This window comes from Heteronotia binoei, chromosome 2, assembly GCF_032191835.1.
Source record: "Heteronotia binoei isolate CCM8104 ecotype False Entrance Well chromosome 2, APGP_CSIRO_Hbin_v1, whole genome shotgun sequence".
Classification (NCBI taxonomy): Eukaryota; Metazoa; Chordata; class Lepidosauria; order Squamata; family Gekkonidae; genus Heteronotia; species Heteronotia binoei.
The window spans coordinates 23,681,139-23,700,748 of NC_083224.1; the positions used below are offsets into that span (position 1 = coordinate 23,681,139).

Here is a 19,610-nt window from a genome sequence, read left to right on the forward strand (position 1 = left end):
ATGCCAAATGGCAGTAACAGGTATTGGTATCAGGGCCAGTTTGGTGTAGTGGTTAAGTGTGTGCACGGACTCTTATCTGGGAGAACCAGGTTTGGTTCCCACTCCTCCACTTGCAGCTGCTGGAATGACCTTGGGTCAGCCATAGCTCTCGTAGGAGTTGTCCTTGAAAGGGCAGCTGCTGTGAGAGCCCTCTCAGCCCCACCCAGGGTATCTGTTGTAGGGAAAGAAGATATAGGAGATTGTAAACTGCTCTGAGACTCTGATTCAGAGAAAAAGGCGGGTTACAAATCTGCATTCTTCTTAATGAGAGAAGAAACTTCAGTCTCAGTTCAGTCCCGGAGGATCCATTATCTTGAGCTTCATTATCTGTTGTAATTTAGCATTTTCTCTTATCTCCCTTTGAAATCCCTTTGTAAGAGAACTGCTACTCTTAGGTCAGCAACTGCAATCTCCTCAAAGGTTAAAATGTCCCCCCGGTGCTTTTTGAATGTTATGGTTTCTAACAGCAGTAGAAACAGTAAGAGTCCAATAGTACCTTAAAAACTAGCAAACTTTGTGGTAGGATATGTGCTTCCGTGAGTCACTGCTCACTTGTTCAGGTTTATTTCCATTTACTCTTTGCATCCTCCTGGACTGAATCCTCCTGGACCAAATTGAGATCTAGGTTTCTTGTCTCATTGCCAATGTTGATATCTCAACACCTGCTACCCTTTTGAATATCACATCTAATCCAATCATGCCTGTTATTGCCATTCCACATCTGAAATAATCTTTTTAAAGTTTATATCTTTAGTACCTCATGTTACGTTTTATGGCACACATGGCTCGAGCCAACCAATTGACAGTTATGTCAGATCTGGCCCTCATGCCAAATGAGATTGACACCTCTGAGTTAGATCCATGGAGTATAGGTCTAACACTGGCTACTAGCCATAATGATGGAGGGGTACATCCATTTTCAGAGGCAGTCTACCTCTGAATCCCAGAGCAAGGAGGTAACATCAGGGGGAAGGTCTTGATCTCTGGATCCTGTAAGCCATTTACACATGACGGGCCTGACATGAGGACCAATTTGGGTATTACCAGGCAAATCTCTGTGGGCAGAGTTCCAAAGCTGAGGTACCACGACAGAGAAGGCCCTATTCCTGACAGCCAGTCAACTCAGCAGGTGGAGATACACAAAGACTGGCTTCTCCAGAAGATCTTACTGGTCATGAAGCTACATCTGAGAACAGGAAATCCTTCAAGTAATCTGGTCCAAGACTATATAGGAATTTATAACCAGCATTTGAGTTATGCTCAAAAGCAAACAAGAAATCAGTGAATTACTTTAATACTGGCAAGATTGGCTCCCTGTAACCCAGGCCAGCCAAACATCTCACTGTGATATTTTGTACTCAGTCCCTGCGCACCAGGGGTGGGCACTTCCAGTACTGGCCATGGCTTCAATACTTCAGATGAGTCCACCCCTTTCTGGTGCCGCCCCCCCCCCCGTAGGAAGATAACACCCTTCCCTCAGGCAACTGAGCGGTAAGAAGCACTTGCGCTGATGCTGGAACAAACACCAATAGTGCGTAGTGGCTTCTCTTGCCCACTCAGCTTTGCTACAGGTGGTGGTTGGACAGACCATCACTGCTTAGCTCCAGCAACAGTTGCTGGTTTACATCCTTCCAGCTTCTGAGAAATTGCCTACTACCAGAAATGTGTGTATACACACACACACACACACACAAACCAGCACACAGATCCTGCTCTGTAGATTGGAGAAGAGGAACAAAGCCAGTGGTGCTGGCAATGCTGCTCACAACTGCCTTGGAAATAATGAGAAAGTGGATGGCAATAGCCACTGTGGCAATGGTTCAGCACCACAACTGTGAAGAGCAGCCATACTGCTGCTGGCCCAAGTCTCCTGCCCACACCTTGCTCCCGCCCTCGAGATGGTACAAGGGGCCCAAGCACTCATTCAGTGGAGGGGACCCATTGGCAGAACATCTTACCAAGGACCGTTCAGTCCCTGGAACCAACCCCATCTGTGCTAATTTAAGCCTCCAAGCAGTCTTCCAGACTCTCAGGAAAGGTAAGCAGGCAGATGAGTGACAATGGCTACTGTGGCCACCCGCTACAGTTGGGATTGCTGGCACAATCATCTCCCTGTATTACTAACCAGCAACACCTCAATCTTGCCTGGACTGTTTCAACCAGTCCATCGTGGCCTCCAGAGTTTCCACTAGCTTGCCTGACTAAGATGAAAAGCACCGTATTCAGAGTTTGCAGGCAACTCCCATCAGCGACTTACATCCCAACAACAAGTTCTGTGCCTGACAGGTAACTCCTGTCAAGGAGCACGCTTCCTCTTGAGCTAGTACTTCCATTTGTGCAATAGCAAGGATCTAGGCCACAGGCCGGTGTCATACAGATGACAAGAGCATGTGAGATGAGGCTAAACCTTGCTGTACCTCTCAAAGCGGAAATGCCAAGGCCTAAACTGCTTTCCCCCACATCATCTTCTGGCTACTAATCTGACAAGCAGAATTGTGACTCCTATCCAGTACGGAGCTAGATGGCCCGACCGAGCATATACCAACCGATCCATCAAGCTCCTATCAAAATCAGAAGTCTGTCTTGATTCCACATGTCACATCAGCTGCAGAACATCGCCAATGGAGCGTTCCTATTTCATTTTAATTAAAAAAAAAACCCTTTTCCTTGAAAGCAAAAAGATGCCTCGTGACTGGCAAAGCAGAAAGCATCCCAAGTGCCGGTTTCAGAAGAGGTAACAGAAGGTAATGTAATCTGGGGTTTGTTTTTTTTTCCCTGCAAAAGGCAGGCCCAAAGGGTGATGTCACTGCTTATTCAGAGCTGCTGCATCTGACTGCTCCCACAAGTATCATTACCCAATGATAATCAGGTCCCATGGTGTCACCATACCTAATTTGGGAACAATAATTGATGCATGCATGAGGAGCTCAAGTGATTAAGCTGAAGACCTACTTAGAGCACATGTGTCAGATGCATGAGGGATACCCGAAAATGCTGCAGTTAAGTAATACTATTAAATGGTGGCAAGTCTTTCACTGGTCAGTTTGAACAAGTCATACACAAATCTAAGAAGAAAAACGTATGCCTGTGGAAGTATACAGACATCAAAGTGACTGGTCTATAGTGGAAATGCTAGTCACCTCGCTAGATTTGGAGTCACCTTGACCAACCTACCTAGCTAACCACATAAACAAGCAAGCAAGCAGTCATTTCACAGGAACTGGAAAATCTAAGATTTCACAGTGTCACCATCTACCCTTCCAGTAAAATGCACACAAGAAGATTCAAAGCACAACAGAAAACAAGGCCTGATGTTTGAGGACATCAACACATTTTGGATACAAAGAAAAGGAGCATTCCCTTTTAACCATCATGTCACAAAACAAATACAACAGTTCCAAACTGAAAGAGAGCATTAAACTGTTTCATATCAAACTTCTATCCCAGATCCCAAGAACAATCAAGTAAACTAGTAGTAACAACTCATTTTCACTTAGTTTATACAGAACATGACTGCCTGCTCCACAAAGGATAGAATTTTTTTCATACCAAAATCCCAGCATATTCAGCTACATCCATATACTACAAATTGTTCCAGAAAGTTTCCCACTTGATTCATAATTCCTATCCTATACTGAACTGCGTGGAATTGTTTGATAAGAGGGCGGGAAAACCCCAAGAGAATGAGAAAATCAGGAAGATCTTAGGCCAAGGATACATGGCTGAAATAAACAGCATTATTCTGACACTGCGTTTGATAAAGGGTTTCCTTTGCCATTTTAAACATTCAAATCCAAGAAAAGCTGAAGAACTACCACAATTCTCATTGAATAACATGGGCCTATGAAGGAAACAGCAACATGTACTGTTAAGAGAAACAGCTGAAGACACACACAGCTGAAGACACACACACACGTACGTCATAAAGAGATGTACTCCTGACAGGGAGGATATATCTAAACTTCTCAAACAGAACTTTCTGTCTTGCAGGAAGGTATATAAATTAAGAAAGGATTTATGCTGCTTCTTGTATATTTCATCATTTAAAAAAAAATGAAAGGAAAAGTGACTTACTAGCAAATTTGTTTTTAGAAGTCTTCTTCTTCCCGAACCTGCCAAGTAAAGCCATTCTATACTGACTGGCCTCCACCTGCTCAGATTCTAGGAGGGCAAGTCCTTCCTGAGCCTGAGGACTGAAGGAATGAGTCCGCCCTCTTTTCTATGTAGTCATTAACTCGAACGCCAGGTAATAGCCATCACAAAAGGAGGTTTTGATGAACGTTCGATTTGCTGTCAGGAATCTCCGGAGCTCGACAGAGCAAGTGAGGAGGAAGCTATACAGAAGCTCACAGGGAGAGAAAACTCCTTTCGTAGGTTATGTTTGTCTCCAGTCATGCTCCACTGGAGGCAAATATTTTTTTTGCCAACCAACTTTTAAAAGCTCCGTAATGAAAAGGCAGAGCCTGCTAATTACAATGCGCTATACCTGGAATGCAAGGCAAATGAATAAGTCAGTGATAGAGACTTCCGCCTTCCCTGTGTAAAGAAGAAATGCAGTCCAGCAAACCAGTTGGAAAATGCTGCCTATTGGTTGAAAACAGGGATAGCCCCCCCCCCCCCCAGGTCACCTGGTATCTAAACAGGGAAACTAACTGGATGAGATTCTGAAAGAACATGAGAACATAAGAGTAGCCATGTTGGATCAGGCCAATGGCCCATCCAGTCCAACACTCTGTGTCACACAGAGGCCCCCCCCCAAAAAAAACAAAACAGGTGCCATCAGGAGGTCCATCAGTAGGGCCAGAACACCAGAAGCTCTCCCACTGTGGCCCCTCCCCCCAAGCACCAAGTATACAGAGCATCACTGCCCCAGACAGAGAGCTCCAACAATACACTGTGGCTAATAGCCACTGAGGGACCTCTGCTCCATATGTTTATCCAATCCCCTCTTGAAGCTGTCTATGTTTGCAGCAGCCGCCACCTCCTGTGGCAGTGAGTTCCATGTGTTAATCACCCTTTGGGTGAAGAAGTACTTCCTTTTATCTGTTCACAACTACTACACAGGTTCACAACTACATAGGAACCATTATGTCAACCAAACACATACAGGGTGGGGGGTGGTATTTATTTATTTGCAGTAATTACAGACCAATTTTCTCACATGAGACTCAGGTCAGATTACATGTAGTGAGTACAATCACAAAAAGGGGCATTCAATAACTAATGCATTAAGATTTTAGAACTCTGGAACCACCAGAAAGAACTGAAGGAGAGCATAAGTGTTCACATGACACATTAAGTGGTGCAGAAATTACATAACTAGGATCCTACTTACAATAAGCTACCCACAGCTGTACAGACCTACAGTCCCTAATCATTTACCCAAGCAAGTTTATAAAACCATTTTAGGCATTTCAGCCCTATTTTTTTTTTTAAAAGGTAGTCCCCTGTGCAAGCACCAGTCATTTTCAATTCTGGGGTGACGTTGCTTTCACAACGTTTTCTCGGCAGACTTTTTACGGGGTGGTTTGCCATTGCCTTCCCCAGTCATCTACACTTTCCCCCCAGCAAGCTGGGTACTCATTTTACCAAGCTTGGAAGGATGGAAGGCTGAGACAACCTGGAGCCGGCTACCTGAATCAGCTTCCACTGGGATCGAACTCAGGTCAGGAGCAGAGGGCTCTGACTGCAGTACTGCAGCTTTACCACTCTGCGCCATGGGCTCTTTCAGCCCTATTACCTGCACAGAAAAACACTCTCTCTGAGATCATCTAGCCAAGATCACCACTACATCTATGCTAACAGAGCTGATACACACACACAGTATCTGAACGCACTCCACTGTCCTGACACAAGGTATTCTACACTTTTTTACACAGTCCATGCTGCAATCTTTTTGCAGGCATTTCTGAGTTAATGTTGTAATGGGTTTTGTATATACTGATGTTTAGTTGTCAGATTTTGATTGAAATGTATCATTTATGCTGTGATCTGCCTTGAGTGCAAGCAAAATTAGGACACAAATTCCGCCCCCTCCATTTTTTCATGTCATCCGTATGATGGGACCACCCAACCCTATCAGATACAGTGTGAAATCAGAATACACACACGCAGACACACAATGATTAGCATATATCCAGCTATTTTACACAAAGTAGAATTTCATCTGTCACGCAAAACCAGTGGTCAAGAGCCACTGGACTAAAAAAGCAATAGGGTTGGTTTGTTTTTTTTAGATTCAGGTGGTGGTAGCTGTGTTGGTCTGAAACAGCAGAACAAAGTTTGAGTCCAGTGGTACCTCTTAAGATCAACAAAGTTTAATTCTGGGTAAAAGCTTTTGTGTGCCTGCACACTTTCCCCAGATACGGGTTTTTTAAAAGCAGATTAAGATATCATAAACCAAAGACACCAGTAAAACCCTGAGGGAGCATTTCTTAAGAAAGAAGAATGGTAGCAATCTAAGCCTTCAAAGGTAAGAAGTTCCACAACATCAGCTCAATTGCCAAAAATGCTTTTGTCTAGTCAGTGTATACCAACCTGGCCTGGTGCAGATCTGGTGTGGTCTGCCCGGGAACAGATGTTTCCTCAGGTGTATCAGGTCTAAAGCAGCAATTTCTTTATTTACACTTTGCCTTTCTCCCCAATGAGGACCCAAAGCAGCTTATGTCATTCCTCTCTCCTTCACTTTGCCATCACGACAACCCTGCAAGGCAGGTTAAGCTGAGCGTGTGTGACTGGGCTCAACAAGCTTCCATGCCAGAGTGGGGATTTGAACCCAGGTATGCCAGATCCTGCTCTGAAACTCTCACCACTACACCACACTGTGGCATGTGAGGTTTCTGGGAAAATATGAAACAGAAAATTTTCAAGCATCCTAAACTAACAACAGTCTGATCTAGCATATTTATTTTGACTTTGACATTCAGCTAACCAATTTCCAAGAGTATCCAGTGTTTTATGTCCCAGTAGCAATAAATTATTGTGCTGAAATATTTGCTTAGAGGGAAAAAATAATTCAAATGTGGTTTACTCAAATTCAAAGTTTTATGTAGGAATTGTGTGTGTTAACTGCCAACAAGTTGCTCCTGATTTATGGCAATCCTAAGAACTGAATGTTTTCCAAAATGTACTACTGTTAACAGCCTTGCTCAGGTCTTGCAAACTGAGGGCCATGGCATCCTTTTATTTTTATCTGGCTAATATTTATTTAAGAGCCCCGTGGTGCAGAGTGGTAAAGCTGCAGTACTGCAATCCAAACTCTCTGCTCATGACCTGAGTTCGATCCCAGCAGAAGCTGGGTTCAGGTAGCTGGCTCAAGGTTGACTCAGCCTTCCATCCTTCCGAGGTTGGTGAAATGAGTACCCAGCTTGCTGGGGGGAAAGTGTAGATGACTGGGGAAGGCAATGGCAAACCACCCCGTAAAAAATCTGCCGTGAAAACATTGTGATGCAACGTCACCCCAGAGTTGCTTGCACAGGGGACTACCTTTACCTTAATATTTATTTCCCTTATATGGTTTAAATTAAACAAACAAAGGCACTAGGAAGGGTTGAATTCGAGCACACTCTGTATGTTAATGCTACAGATACAGTTGCCCATCTATTTAAGCAGAACTCTCTTTCATGGAGGTCACGGAGGTGTCTCAGTTTCACTGTGACCTGCATTACTTATTAGTTTCATGTCAGACTGGTGAGCACAGCATCCCTTCTGACATGTGAGAGGACAGATATAAATAAGAATTCTAGCTTTGGTATTGATCTGACCTGCACAGCCATATGAATTCATAACCTGATTTTTCACTTAATGTATGTTTGCAAATAATCTGTGCTGTTATTTTCACATTTTTTTTAAAAAAACCCATTAAGTACCACTTTGAAACTGTTACCAATTCTTAAAATGAATAGAATTTAAACAATGAATGTTTAGAAATGGCAAAATTTTATGTGAAGAAATAAACCCCTCCTCGCTGAGTCTCAGACCATTTAGGGTCTTTAGAAATTAAAACCAGTACTTTAAAACCTACTGGTAACGAATGACGTAAGAGTACAAGTAAAATGTTTTCCCCTCCTATCCATTTCTATCAAGACAGGCTATGGGATTTTGGACCAACTGAAGCTTGTGGACAATCTTCAAGGACAGCACACGAGACTGCCCACATTACAAGAATTTACTCTGCTAATAAGCAAAACATGGATGACAGCAACTAGATCTGGCTAATGTCAGTTCTACAAGTATAAAGTTCTACAAAAATCATCATCATCATCATCATTATCATCATCATCATCATCATCATCATCATTATTATTATTATTATTAAAGCTGAAAAGAGCACTTCTACTCGCGTCTGCAATCCACACAGAAGAATGGCTGGTTCAGAAGCAACTCTCAGCTAGCTCCAGCCACTTGTGTGCAGCAGAATTACGTGGCAATAAATTATCGGTGCTGAGATGGCAGAAGGGATTGCAGCACGTCAGGCCACAAGTAGAGTGTATTTTTAAAAATCTACATTCCAAGTAGGGCCAGGACCGGTGGAAAAGCCCTCTCGGCCCAGTCCTACAAGGTGTCCTCAAAGGGAAGCCATGATTGAACAGACACTTTTGGGGGTCCTTCCCCCTGACAGAGCTGTCCACCAGGGTGACACTGACCATCTGAGTCTCCAAACCATGTCTGAAACCCAGGGGTCGTTTTGCAGAAAAATAGGTGGCGGAGCACATTAGTATAACTTATAAGCTTCTGCCTTATAAAGTCCTTTGCCTTCCTTTGATTCCATTTTATTCCCAAATGAGAGGAGAGGAAAGGTCCCCTGTGCAAGCACCAGTCGTTTCCGACTCTAGGGTGACATTGCTTTCACAACGTTTTCAAGGCAGACTTTTTTTACGGGGTGGTTTGCCATTGCCTTCCCCAGTCTTTTACACTTTCCTTCCAGCAAGCTGGGTACTCATTTTACTGGCCTCGGATGGAAGGCTGAGTCATCATCATCATCATCATCACATTTTATTTGTATCCCGCCCTCCCCGCCGAAGCAGGCTCAGGGCGGCTAACAGCAAGAATTCAATACATACATTGTATAACCTTGGGCCGGCTACCTGAATCCAGCTTCCGCCAGAATCGAACTCAGGTCGTGAGCAGAGAGTTCAGATCACAGTACTGCTGCTTTAGTACTCTGTGCCGCGAGGCCAAATGAGAAGCTGAGGCCAAATAGCAGAACTTTGCACCTTAGGACAGCACTTGTCAAAGCAGGAGTCTGGGAAACATTATACTGCAAGGTGACAAGAGGAGTTCCAGTTTCAAGTCAATAGGTTAATCTAAGACACATGGATACCTTAGGAAAAAAACCAGAGTTACTACTCAGCTTACAACAGAGGTTTTGAAGCACAGGCCGCCACAGCTAGGAGGGCAGACAGTTGAAGAGAAGGTCTGATCAGAAGCATGTATAAAGATTTTAAAAAGCAAATAGGGAAACCTAAAATCAATACAAGGGAAGATAAATGGAAGGAACATGACTTGGACATGGTCATCATGTTCCAACAATGCCCCTTCACTGACCACGTTGGGCAAACGTGTCAGTCTCTATAGAAATCCATGAACCCAAATTGGGCATAAGGAACCACACCGTTCAGAAACCAGAGGGGGATGGGGACATTTTAATCACCTGGAAACAGCAGTAGATCCAACCTGCTGTTGATTTAAAAAGGGAGGAAGGATCTCCTTTGACCAGACAAAAACATTATGCTGGGGAATTATCAGAGCTGCACAGGCAAAAAAAAGAGAGAGAGGCAGGAGCTGTCATAAGGAAGGGAACTGGTTGAGAAGAATTGCAGATTTATACCCCGCCCTTCTCTCTGAATCAGAGACTCAGAGCGGCTTACAATCTCCTATATCTTCCTCCCCCCACAACAGACACCCTGTGAGGTGGGTGGGGCTGAGAGGGCTCTCACAGCAGCTGCCCTTTCATGAACAACCCCTGCAAGAGCTATGGCTGACCCCAAGACCATTCCAGTAGGTGCAAGTGGAGGAGTGGGGAATCCAGATAAGAGTCCACACACTTAACCACTACACCAAACTAGCTCTAAGACTGAGTGGAAAAGCTGGTTGGATCCACCCCACTATTATAGACCTGAAAAGTCATTGTTCTACCAAAAAAAAAAACCACCCACACACACCAAAACTTAAACGGAATACCCAACATGAAAGTGCTGAATTAGAACTCACCAAAAGGTTAAATGTCATGTGTCATCCTGGCTTAAACAGGGACTTGGATTTTCACTGTCACTACAGTCTCAAATAGCTCAACAGGCCCCACTTTCTAGCGATTTTAACTGGCTGTTCTCAACAAGCTTCACCCTCTGAGGCAGGGAAAGCAAGTGCTGCAGCATGGGAAACTGAGTGGAAAAGCTGAGTGAAGCACAAGGGTAACAATGTCATAGACTCACAGAGTTGGAAGGGACCTCCCGGGTCATCTGGTCTGACCCCTTGAACAATGCAGGAAACTCACAAATACCTCCTCCCCACACACCCAGTGACATCTGCTCCACCACCCAGAAGATGGGGTGGGAGGAACCCTCCAGGATCCCTGGCCAAACTGGCCTGGAGAAGAATTGTTCCCTGAGTCTGACCTCAAAGTGGAGAATAGCATCTCCCTGGCTATGTAAGAAAGATCCACAAGAACAAAGCATTAATACAACCCTTCCTGCCCATGATCTGCCTTTGCTCTGTATGCCCCATCTCTAGTTCAAAAACTGTACACTAGATTTGAGAGAGAGAGAGCGCTCTGTATTCACACACATCTTCCATTGTACCTGGAGAATACTCTTCCCATCTCTGGTACATTCATAAAAATCCTAATTATGACTTTGACTTTCATGTCCAAGGACTATCATGAGCCGCCCTAGGGCAAGAAACTATACTATTTAAGCCTGAGCTGAAAACTGAACATGACTACACCATGCAACACATCTGCCCCATGTCACAACCACTAAAAAAAGAAAGACTTGTTGGGAAATGCATGCAAGAAAATCAACCATCAGAAAAGAACTCCCTTCAGTTCCGAGCAACAGCTCCAAACAAGTCACAAAGGTGCTTCAACCCTCTCAGGTCAATGACTTCAAAAGGAAGAAACTTGCCTCCGCCTAGAAACTCAACCACAACATGTATTTCATAAGCAACCAACTCTGCGTGCCTCCCTGCTCTAATCTGTTGGTTAATAGGGAGATAACTGACCAAGAAAGGATGCTTCCTAGGTATGCCAGAAAAAGCAGCATGCCATTCTCCTGCAGCTGCTTCCAGGAAGCCTTGTCACCCTGCAAAGATGATGACCCTCCACAAGGATCAAGTATGCACAAGAGGTGTTCTCATGCGAACAGAGCAATGAGACCTCCCTCCACTGACAGAATGCAGGCAATGGAGCACACAGCCAAGGTTTGGGTACATCTGAGGATAAATCAAAAAGCCACCTTAAATGCTGAGAAGCCTGGCGTACTTGAACAACAAAGCTGAGGCTGAAAAGAAGAGTACCTGACACTTTTATGCAGATGAAGGAAATGTCAGTGAAAAAGCTCAGGTCGTGCATAATTCCAAACTGTGCTTTGGTATTCCACGAGCACCTTTGCACTGCTCTCTTTCTCCATCTCCCTCACTTGCTCCACGTTATCCTTTTTGTACTCGTCCTCTAAACCAAAATTGGGATTCACAGTTTGCTCACCATTTTTTTTAATTATTTAAAACATTTCTATGCTGTCTTTCCATTCAAGATGGTGAACGTGAAAAACATTTAAAATAAAGTATATATAAAGTATGTCAGTAAAAACATATAAACACACATAATGTCAAAAACCAGGAAGGAGACCAGTAACAGTTATTGGGGGTATGCTAAACAGAAGTCTTCAGCCACTGGCATGTCAATAATACAGGTGGACTAATGGCCCTACGGAGGGAGTTCCAAAGTTTTGGTGCTGCAACCGAGAAGGCCCTTTCTCAGGTTGCCCCTCTCCTTCAAGCGGGGCACCCAAAGCAGAGCCTCAAAAGAGCAAACATTGAGATTCATATGGGAGAAGGCTGCCCTTAAAATAATCTTGTCCCAAGCCATATAGGGCTTCAGTGGTCAATGCCAGCACTTTGATTTGGTCTTGGAAACAAACCGGTAGCCAGCATAGGTGCAATAAAGTTCAAACAGGTCAAGGGATTGAATCAACTCTGATCACCACCTTCAAATATGGTATGTTGCATGTGTTTGCGGCAAAATTCAAAGCATGCCTATGCAACTGTCATGGGACTTGGGACTATCTGTGCCCTACATTACCCAAAAGCCAGGAGATGAGGGCTGCTGTTGTAGGAGGGATGAGTTCTTTGCTAAAAATACACAGCAATCATTTCCTTATTCTGTTAGGGGGAAGAGATTTACATGGTGGGAAGGAGTGACGTGAGGGATTAGCCACTTCCCCACCCAGGGTCACAGACCCAACCCAATTCAGGTCTCTTCCACTGAAACCTTATTATTGACCTTGGTTACATATCTATGGCAGGCATGGATTTACACACACACACTCCTCTTTTATTTATAAAAGTTTTAATACAACAGCAGTAATTTAAACTCGAACATGGTCTCTGTCAGAAACTCACTAGGTGGCTTTAGATAAGCCACTCCCTTTGAACCCTCTATCTGGAATGTGTAGATAATACTGATCTGTCTTATAGGGCTGAATAGCAAGAACCAAGCATCTTGAATATCATGAAGAGTTCTAGGAATGCTGAGTGTTAGGAACAGAGTGCAATTGTCCTTGCAATCTGAAACCTGGTAACATTCGGTTTAGTGACTTATTAGTCTTCTTCGGCTTGACTTCGCGAACAAAGATTTAAGAAAGGTGCAGTAATCCACATCTGCTGCAGGCTCACTGGTGGCTGACAAGACCAATGCAGGACAGGCAGGTCCAGCCACAGTGGCTGCAGGGAAAAGTCTGATTTGGGGTTGATGCTGTAGCAGTGCGATTCTTCCTCAATCTCCTTTTGTCCTCAAGACCAGCTAGGCATGCATTCTCAAAGGAAGAGACAGCCTGGTGGATGGTGTGCCTCCATGCTTTGCGATCTGAGGCTAGGTCAGACCACTGGTGACTTATTAGTAGTGTCCACAGATAGGGGAGGGGGAGGAAATAAATCAGTTTTCATACAGATTATGATTTTGTTCTCTTTAAGCATGCTAATCTACCACTCACTGGCTTTTGGGAATGAAAAAAATGAGTGGACAAGGCAAGAGAAAGAAGCATGTATTTAGCAGAGCCACTGAAAGGTGAGAAGTACTGTTGAGTATGTTGGCCACAGATAGACTGCAGGGAAGAAAAAGCACAAGGATCGCAGCAGAAACGAAAAATATAAAATACTCTGAATCTAGGAAAACATGAAATGGCTGGGCATTGCAAGCTTTTCCCCCTCCCCGGGTCTATTCAGATTGGCAACGCCTCACCAGTGATCCCTTTGGCTGTGGGTTAGAACATAAGAACATGAGAAGCAATGCTGGATCAGGCCAATAGCCCATCCAGTCCAACACTCTGTGCCACACAGTGGCCAAAAAACCCAAGTGCCATCAAGAGTCCACCAGTGGGGCTAGAAGCTCTTCCACTGTGCCCCCCCAAGAACCAAGAATACAGAGCATCACTGCCCCAGACAGAGAATGGCTTATCCATTCCCCTCTTGAAGCTGCCTATGCTTGTAGCCGCCACCATCTCCTGTGGCAATGAATTCCACATGTTAATCACCCTTTGGGTGAAGAAGTACTTCCTTTTATCAGTTCTAACCCGACTGCTCAGGAATTTTATTGAATGCCCACACATTCTTGTATTGTGAGAAAGGGAGAAAAGTACTAACCTGGGTTGCCAGGTTAGAATACTCACTAGGCACAAGTACTTAGGTTGATTCAGCAGAGACAAGCTAGCTTAAAGCATAAATCCTTTATCTGCAAGGACACAACTCCAGGAAGTAACAGCTTCAGCTGGCCATAGGAACGCTGGAAAGTGAAACTGAGCTCCACTCCATTGAAACACATTGCAGCACGAAGTTGCAAGGAAAATGTGGAATGAATTTTCCATTAAGGTCTCTGGACTCAGATAGATTATCTATCTGGGCATGGAGACCTTAATGGAAAATCCATTCTGCATTTTCTTTGCAGCTTTGCAAGCCCAGAAGAGCTTCCTGTGGCAGCCAGCAAAGACAAGGCAGAAGGTGTTGGGAACTTCAACAGCCTTGGAGCTTCGAAGGATGAGAACAGGAGGGGAAAGAGGAGGGAGAAAAGAGCCCTGGGCCTGATTAAAGCCTGGGAAGGCCAGTTCTGTCCTACGGGCCCAACATTTCACACCCCTGCTTTAGAGGAAGCAACTGAGCCAGTGCAGACTGGCAATCAGATCTGGGAGACATCACAGCCCAGTGCAGATGAAATTTCAATACACTGACTCACTTTGCAGAGAGGAGGGCAGGCACCAGCAGGCTCACACCACTGCCAGCAACTGTGCAGAAGAAACGTCCACGGGTATGCCTCCATCCCTGTGCTGATCCTGAGGACAGGCCACGCAGGTGAGCACATCCTCTTGCGTTTCACACCATCCAGGAAACTTGACAATTGCACAGAGTGGGGAGGGAGTAGCATGCACATGCCCATGCTCCCTCCCACAGGCTGAGTCAAAGAGAGGACAGGCCTCTGCACAGGGCTCAGATCAAATGACATTAAACAGAACGAGAATGCACACAAAGCTGCAACCAAGATGATTAAGCTGCTGGAGCACCGTCTCTCTATGAGGAAAGGTTGAAGAGTCTGGGACTTATCAGCTGGAAAAGAGATGACTCAGGGGAAACATGATAGAGGTTTATAAAATTATGCATGGGGTGGAGAGAGTTGACAAGGAGACGTTTTTCTCCCTCTTCCAAAATGCCAGAACTTGGGGGCAATCCAACGAAACTCATGGGCATTCGATATAAGATGGAAAAAAAGGAAATACCATATCTGAAGAAGCGTGTCCATGCATGAAAGTTTATACCCTGAACAGAATTTTGTTAGTCTTAAATTCTGCTTCTTTACACAGTGAGTGATTGAAATGTGGAATTCACTGAGAGAATGCAGTGATGGCCACAGGTGTAGACAATTCTAAAAGGGGATTGGACAGATTCATGGAAGATAGACCTATCACAGGAGTGGGGAACCTTTTTTCTACTAAGGGCGATTTGGATATTTATAACATCATTTGCGGGCCATACAAAACTATCAACTTAATAAACAGTGCTCCACCAACAGAGAATGATTCAGGTCAGCAAAATTAATGCAAATAATTGTTTTTCTATTTGACGCCATGTGGGGAGAGCCTAATTTGGCTCACCCCCCCCCCCCCCGGCCTGCCACCCTAGGCAAATGCCTAGGTCCAGGGCGCTTTTTTGTAGAAAAAGTCCAGCAGGAACTCATTAGCATATTAGACCACATCCCCTAATATTAGCATATTAGGTCACACACTCATTAGCATATTAGGCCACACAATCTGGGATAATCAAGTGCAAATTGAACTAGTGCTAGCTGGCTCCCACCCCTCCCTTCATGTGGAAACTGCAGCTGCTCCCTGTGACCTTTAAAAGCACCCATATACCCCAGCAGCAGTCCTTCCAAATGTCTACCACTCATGCTCCACAGAGAGCAAGAGAGAGGAAGGAAGGAACGGAAATAAAGAAATGGGGGAAAGAAAGGGAAATGAAATGGAGGGAAGAAAGGGTAATAAAGAAAAATAATGGGCGGAAGAAAGAGAAAGAAATAAAGAAATAGGAAGAAAAGAGAATAAAGAAATGGAGGAAGAAAGGGGAAGAAAAGGAAATGAAATGAGGAAGAAAGGGAGACAAAGGGAAATAAAGAAATGGGGGGAATCAAGGAAAATAAATGTGGGGGAAGAAAGGGGAAAATAGGGAGAAGAAATGGAAATAAAGTGAAATAAAATGGGGAAAGAAAGGGTAATAAAGGAAAATAAAGGGGGAAAGGAATGTGGGGAAGAAATAGAATGAAAGGGAAATAAAGAAATGAAGGGGAAACTTACTTGAACTGTGACAGAGACCTTTCCAGGCCCCACAGTGATCCTGGCTGGCCAGCTAGGCCCCAGGGAGGCTGCCATGCAGCATGGCTGGGCCCTGAAATCCCTACTGGCCAGCCGGGTCCCACAAAGGCTGCTGCACAGTGCGGCTGGGCCCCACGATCCTCACCAGCCAGCCAGGCCCCAGGGAGGCCACCATGTGGCTCAACTTGGCCCAGCAATCCCTGAGGGCCAGACCAAGTGATCTTGAGGGCCACAAATTGCCCTCGGGCCTGACGTTCCCCACCCCTGACCTATCAGGTGCTACTAGCCAGTCTAACTGAAGGCAGCCTCTACATCCACATTCACTACACTAGTGCCTATTGAAAATTTGATCAAGTGGTCTTAGTTGACGTCAAAAAGAAAAATTGAGTAGATTGGCTCTTTGAGGAAGCATTGTATGCGAAACGTGATCCAAGTTACCGGACACGTAAGGGAACATCACCTTTGGAGCCAGGATTTGTAAGGAATTTGGAAACCACACAGGATTGAACAAGAAGGGAGAAGGACTGGACATTCTCTGGATCCTGAAATACTGTGGATCCTTTCCTTTTGTGAAACATTTTGATATACTGTGTATTTGGTATGATTGGAAACAAACACAGATGATAATAATTACTTTGCATATATTTTTACGGTGTTTTGTACACAGTTGTTTTCTGCTATAGACTGTGTTGCCACTTTTGTATGGTGTACTTCAGGGTCTCCAGGCAGAGGTCTTTCTTATCACCTACTGACTGGTCCTTTCACCTGCAGATGACAGGGACTGAACCTGGGACCTTCTGCGTGCAAAACAGAAGCTCTTCCACTGAGTATTGATAAGCAATTATTACTTTTCCACTTGGCACTTTCCTTTTTTTTGTGAACAATTTTTTTTGCAATATATTGAAAAGTATTCTACTATCAAAATCTAAATATAGTTCATCAATACATTACACAATTTCTTACCTCTCCCACCCTCCAAATTGTGACCTCCGCCGGTATACAAAACAAATTAAAACCCTTTTTAAAGTAAAAATTCACATATATAGAATCTTAACTAAAAGTTATTATTCACTTAACTTTATCTTAACCCCAATATAACTACTGTTCTTATTCTTTTACTCATTACTTACTTCTTAATCCTCAATATTACAGATTTAATCGGATAACCATAATCTATTCTTCTTTGCACTTTTAAAAATTCAATTATTACTTGTTAAACATTAAACATATATTTCATAGTCCTTAAATCATCACTAAAAATTATTCAAATCTTAATCTTATCTTAACTCACAAACTTACTATATAAATTCAGCTACTTATATTTCGCTGCTAAAACAGTACTCCGTAATCAGTCCTTTTTCTCTTTTAGAGTTCAGTTAATATTATCAAAAACTACTAAATGTCTCTTCACCTTCCATTGCATCTCCACATAGTTTTGAAATTTATTCTAATCTTCTTTAAAATTCTCCAAATTATATTCTTTTAAGATTCTAGTAAGTTTGTCCATTTCACTCCAGTTAAGAACCTTTAAGACCCAGTCCCACTTATCAGGTATTTTGTCTTGCTTCCACATTTGTGCATACAATGTTCTTGCAGCTGAAAGCAAATACCACAACAATGTCCTATCTTGCTTCGGGAAGCTTTCTATTTGTAATGGATTGTGATCTGCACCTATTTTCGGAAGAATCTCTATTTTATTAGTAATAAGTCCCAGGTCCTTCGTAGACCATATCATATCAATTCTCGAGAAAGTGTCATGCCTTGCTGAGAAAAAAGTATAATCTCATACCTTAGGACTGAACTCTCTCCAAATATCTTCCAAACTTTCTTGTTTTACTAATTAAAAAAAAAAGACTTTGGCAACTTGCCATCTTTATTCTTTTTATTTCCAGATCTGTCCAAAGAGTTCTTAATAGTTCCATTAAAGTCTCCCATTAACATTACATGCTCATAAGTCATTTGGTCAAGTTGCTGCAAAATGTCTTTGAAAAAAGCATCTTTAGCCCCATTAGGGGCATATAGTCCCAGCAACAATGTGTTTTTCTCATTAATAAACACCTCCACCGCAATATATCTACCTTCATTGTCTTTAAAAACCAATTTCGGCTCCAGTTCTTTTTTAATATAAAAAAACCACTCCTTTTTTTTTATCTTTTGCTAGCGAGAAAAATTCTTCTCCCAAAGCTTTGTTCCATAAAAATTTGTAATCCAATTGCTTAATATGTACTTCTTGTAGACAAATTATATTACATTTCTGCTTTTTAATCCAATAAAAAATTGCCTTTCTTTTTTGAGGTGAGTTAAATCCATTTACATTCCAAGAGATTAATTTGTAATCCATAATGGTTTTTACAATTATTCTGTACCCTCAAAATCTTTATTGTCCACCAAAAATTCATTCATGCCTTGAGTGTCCACTATTGTTTTCTCAGTCTATTATACTCAAAGCTGAGACCTTCAGGTAAAATCCATCTATATCTTATGCCCTTCTCTCTTAGCTTGTCAGTCAGTTTCTTGAATTGCTTTCTGTCACTGATGACCTTTCTCAGCAATTCCTTCATGATTCTCACTCTGCTTTCCTCCACAACCATTGGACTACTAAACTGCTTGGTTAAGATCCTTCCCACCACATCCCTTGTAGTAAATTTCACTACCACGTCCCTGGGTAGCTTGCGCTTTTTGGCAAATTCTGAGTTGACCCTATATATATAGTCACACATACGTTCCCCACCTCAACTGGGTCTTCTTCCAGAAATTCAGCCAAAATTGTAGCCATATTCTTCTTCAATCCTCTGGGTCAGCCTCTGGCACTCCCCTTAGACGAATCATATTCTCCATCAATTTACAGTCTTGCAATATTGCTTTATCCTGCAATTTCTTGATAGTAGCATCTTGGTCTTTTATTTTAACTTCAATCTCTTCAGGGTTTTTTTGCTGTTGCTTGAGACTCTTTTTTAAGTTCCTCAATCTCCTTCTTAAATTCTTTCTTTACTTCTTCAGCACTAGAGTTGATTTCTTTGGTTATTTCTTTAGTTAATTTCTTTTCACTGCCCGTTATTAATTCCTTCATAATAATCTTGTTTCCATAGCATCCAATTGTTCTTGGACTTGTTTAGACATTTTCCCTTTTCCCACTGAGGCTGCTCTTAAACGTGTAACTCCAGATCCCAGCTTCTGATCAGACATTACTGTCTGCCCATTGCTTATAATGGGATCTTAGTTGGTCTCAGCAATCCACAATCCAATGGTTGCATTCAATAGATTGGAGCCTGCCCTTTCCAGCAAGGCCAAAATCCCCGTTCTAGGAGCCTCCTAGCTACAGATATTAATTTTTAAAGTTCTTAAATCCCCCCAAATGGCGGCCGCGATGTTTTCAAGCCTCTGTTTTTAAAAGTTTTCCTTTCCCCCCTAGGGCTTAGTCTTTATTTCCAAATATATAGTCCAAACTGTTTCGCCATTTGAGGATGATTTGTGTTGGTTTTAAACGTTTTTATAGTC

The 19,610-nt window shown here is 43.2% G+C and overlaps 1 protein-coding gene across 3 annotated transcripts in view; it reads right to left on the bottom strand.

Moving 5' to 3' along the window:
- Nucleotides 1-19,610, bottom strand: part of OSBPL2 (oxysterol binding protein like 2) — a 124,642-nt gene that overhangs the window by 68,247 nt on the left and 36,785 nt on the right. Inside the window, exon 1 of one of the 3 annotated variants that reach the window (XM_060230683.1) lies at nucleotides 4,114-4,229. The exons of the other annotated variants lie outside the window; for them this stretch is intronic. Within the exon in view, the coding sequence (XP_060086666.1) occupies nucleotides 4,114-4,168 (55 nt within the window). The 5' untranslated portion in view covers nucleotides 4,169-4,229. Of the gene's footprint in view, nucleotides 1-4,113; nucleotides 4,230-19,610 lie in introns of those variants that run through there. 3 annotated transcript variants of the gene reach the window in all.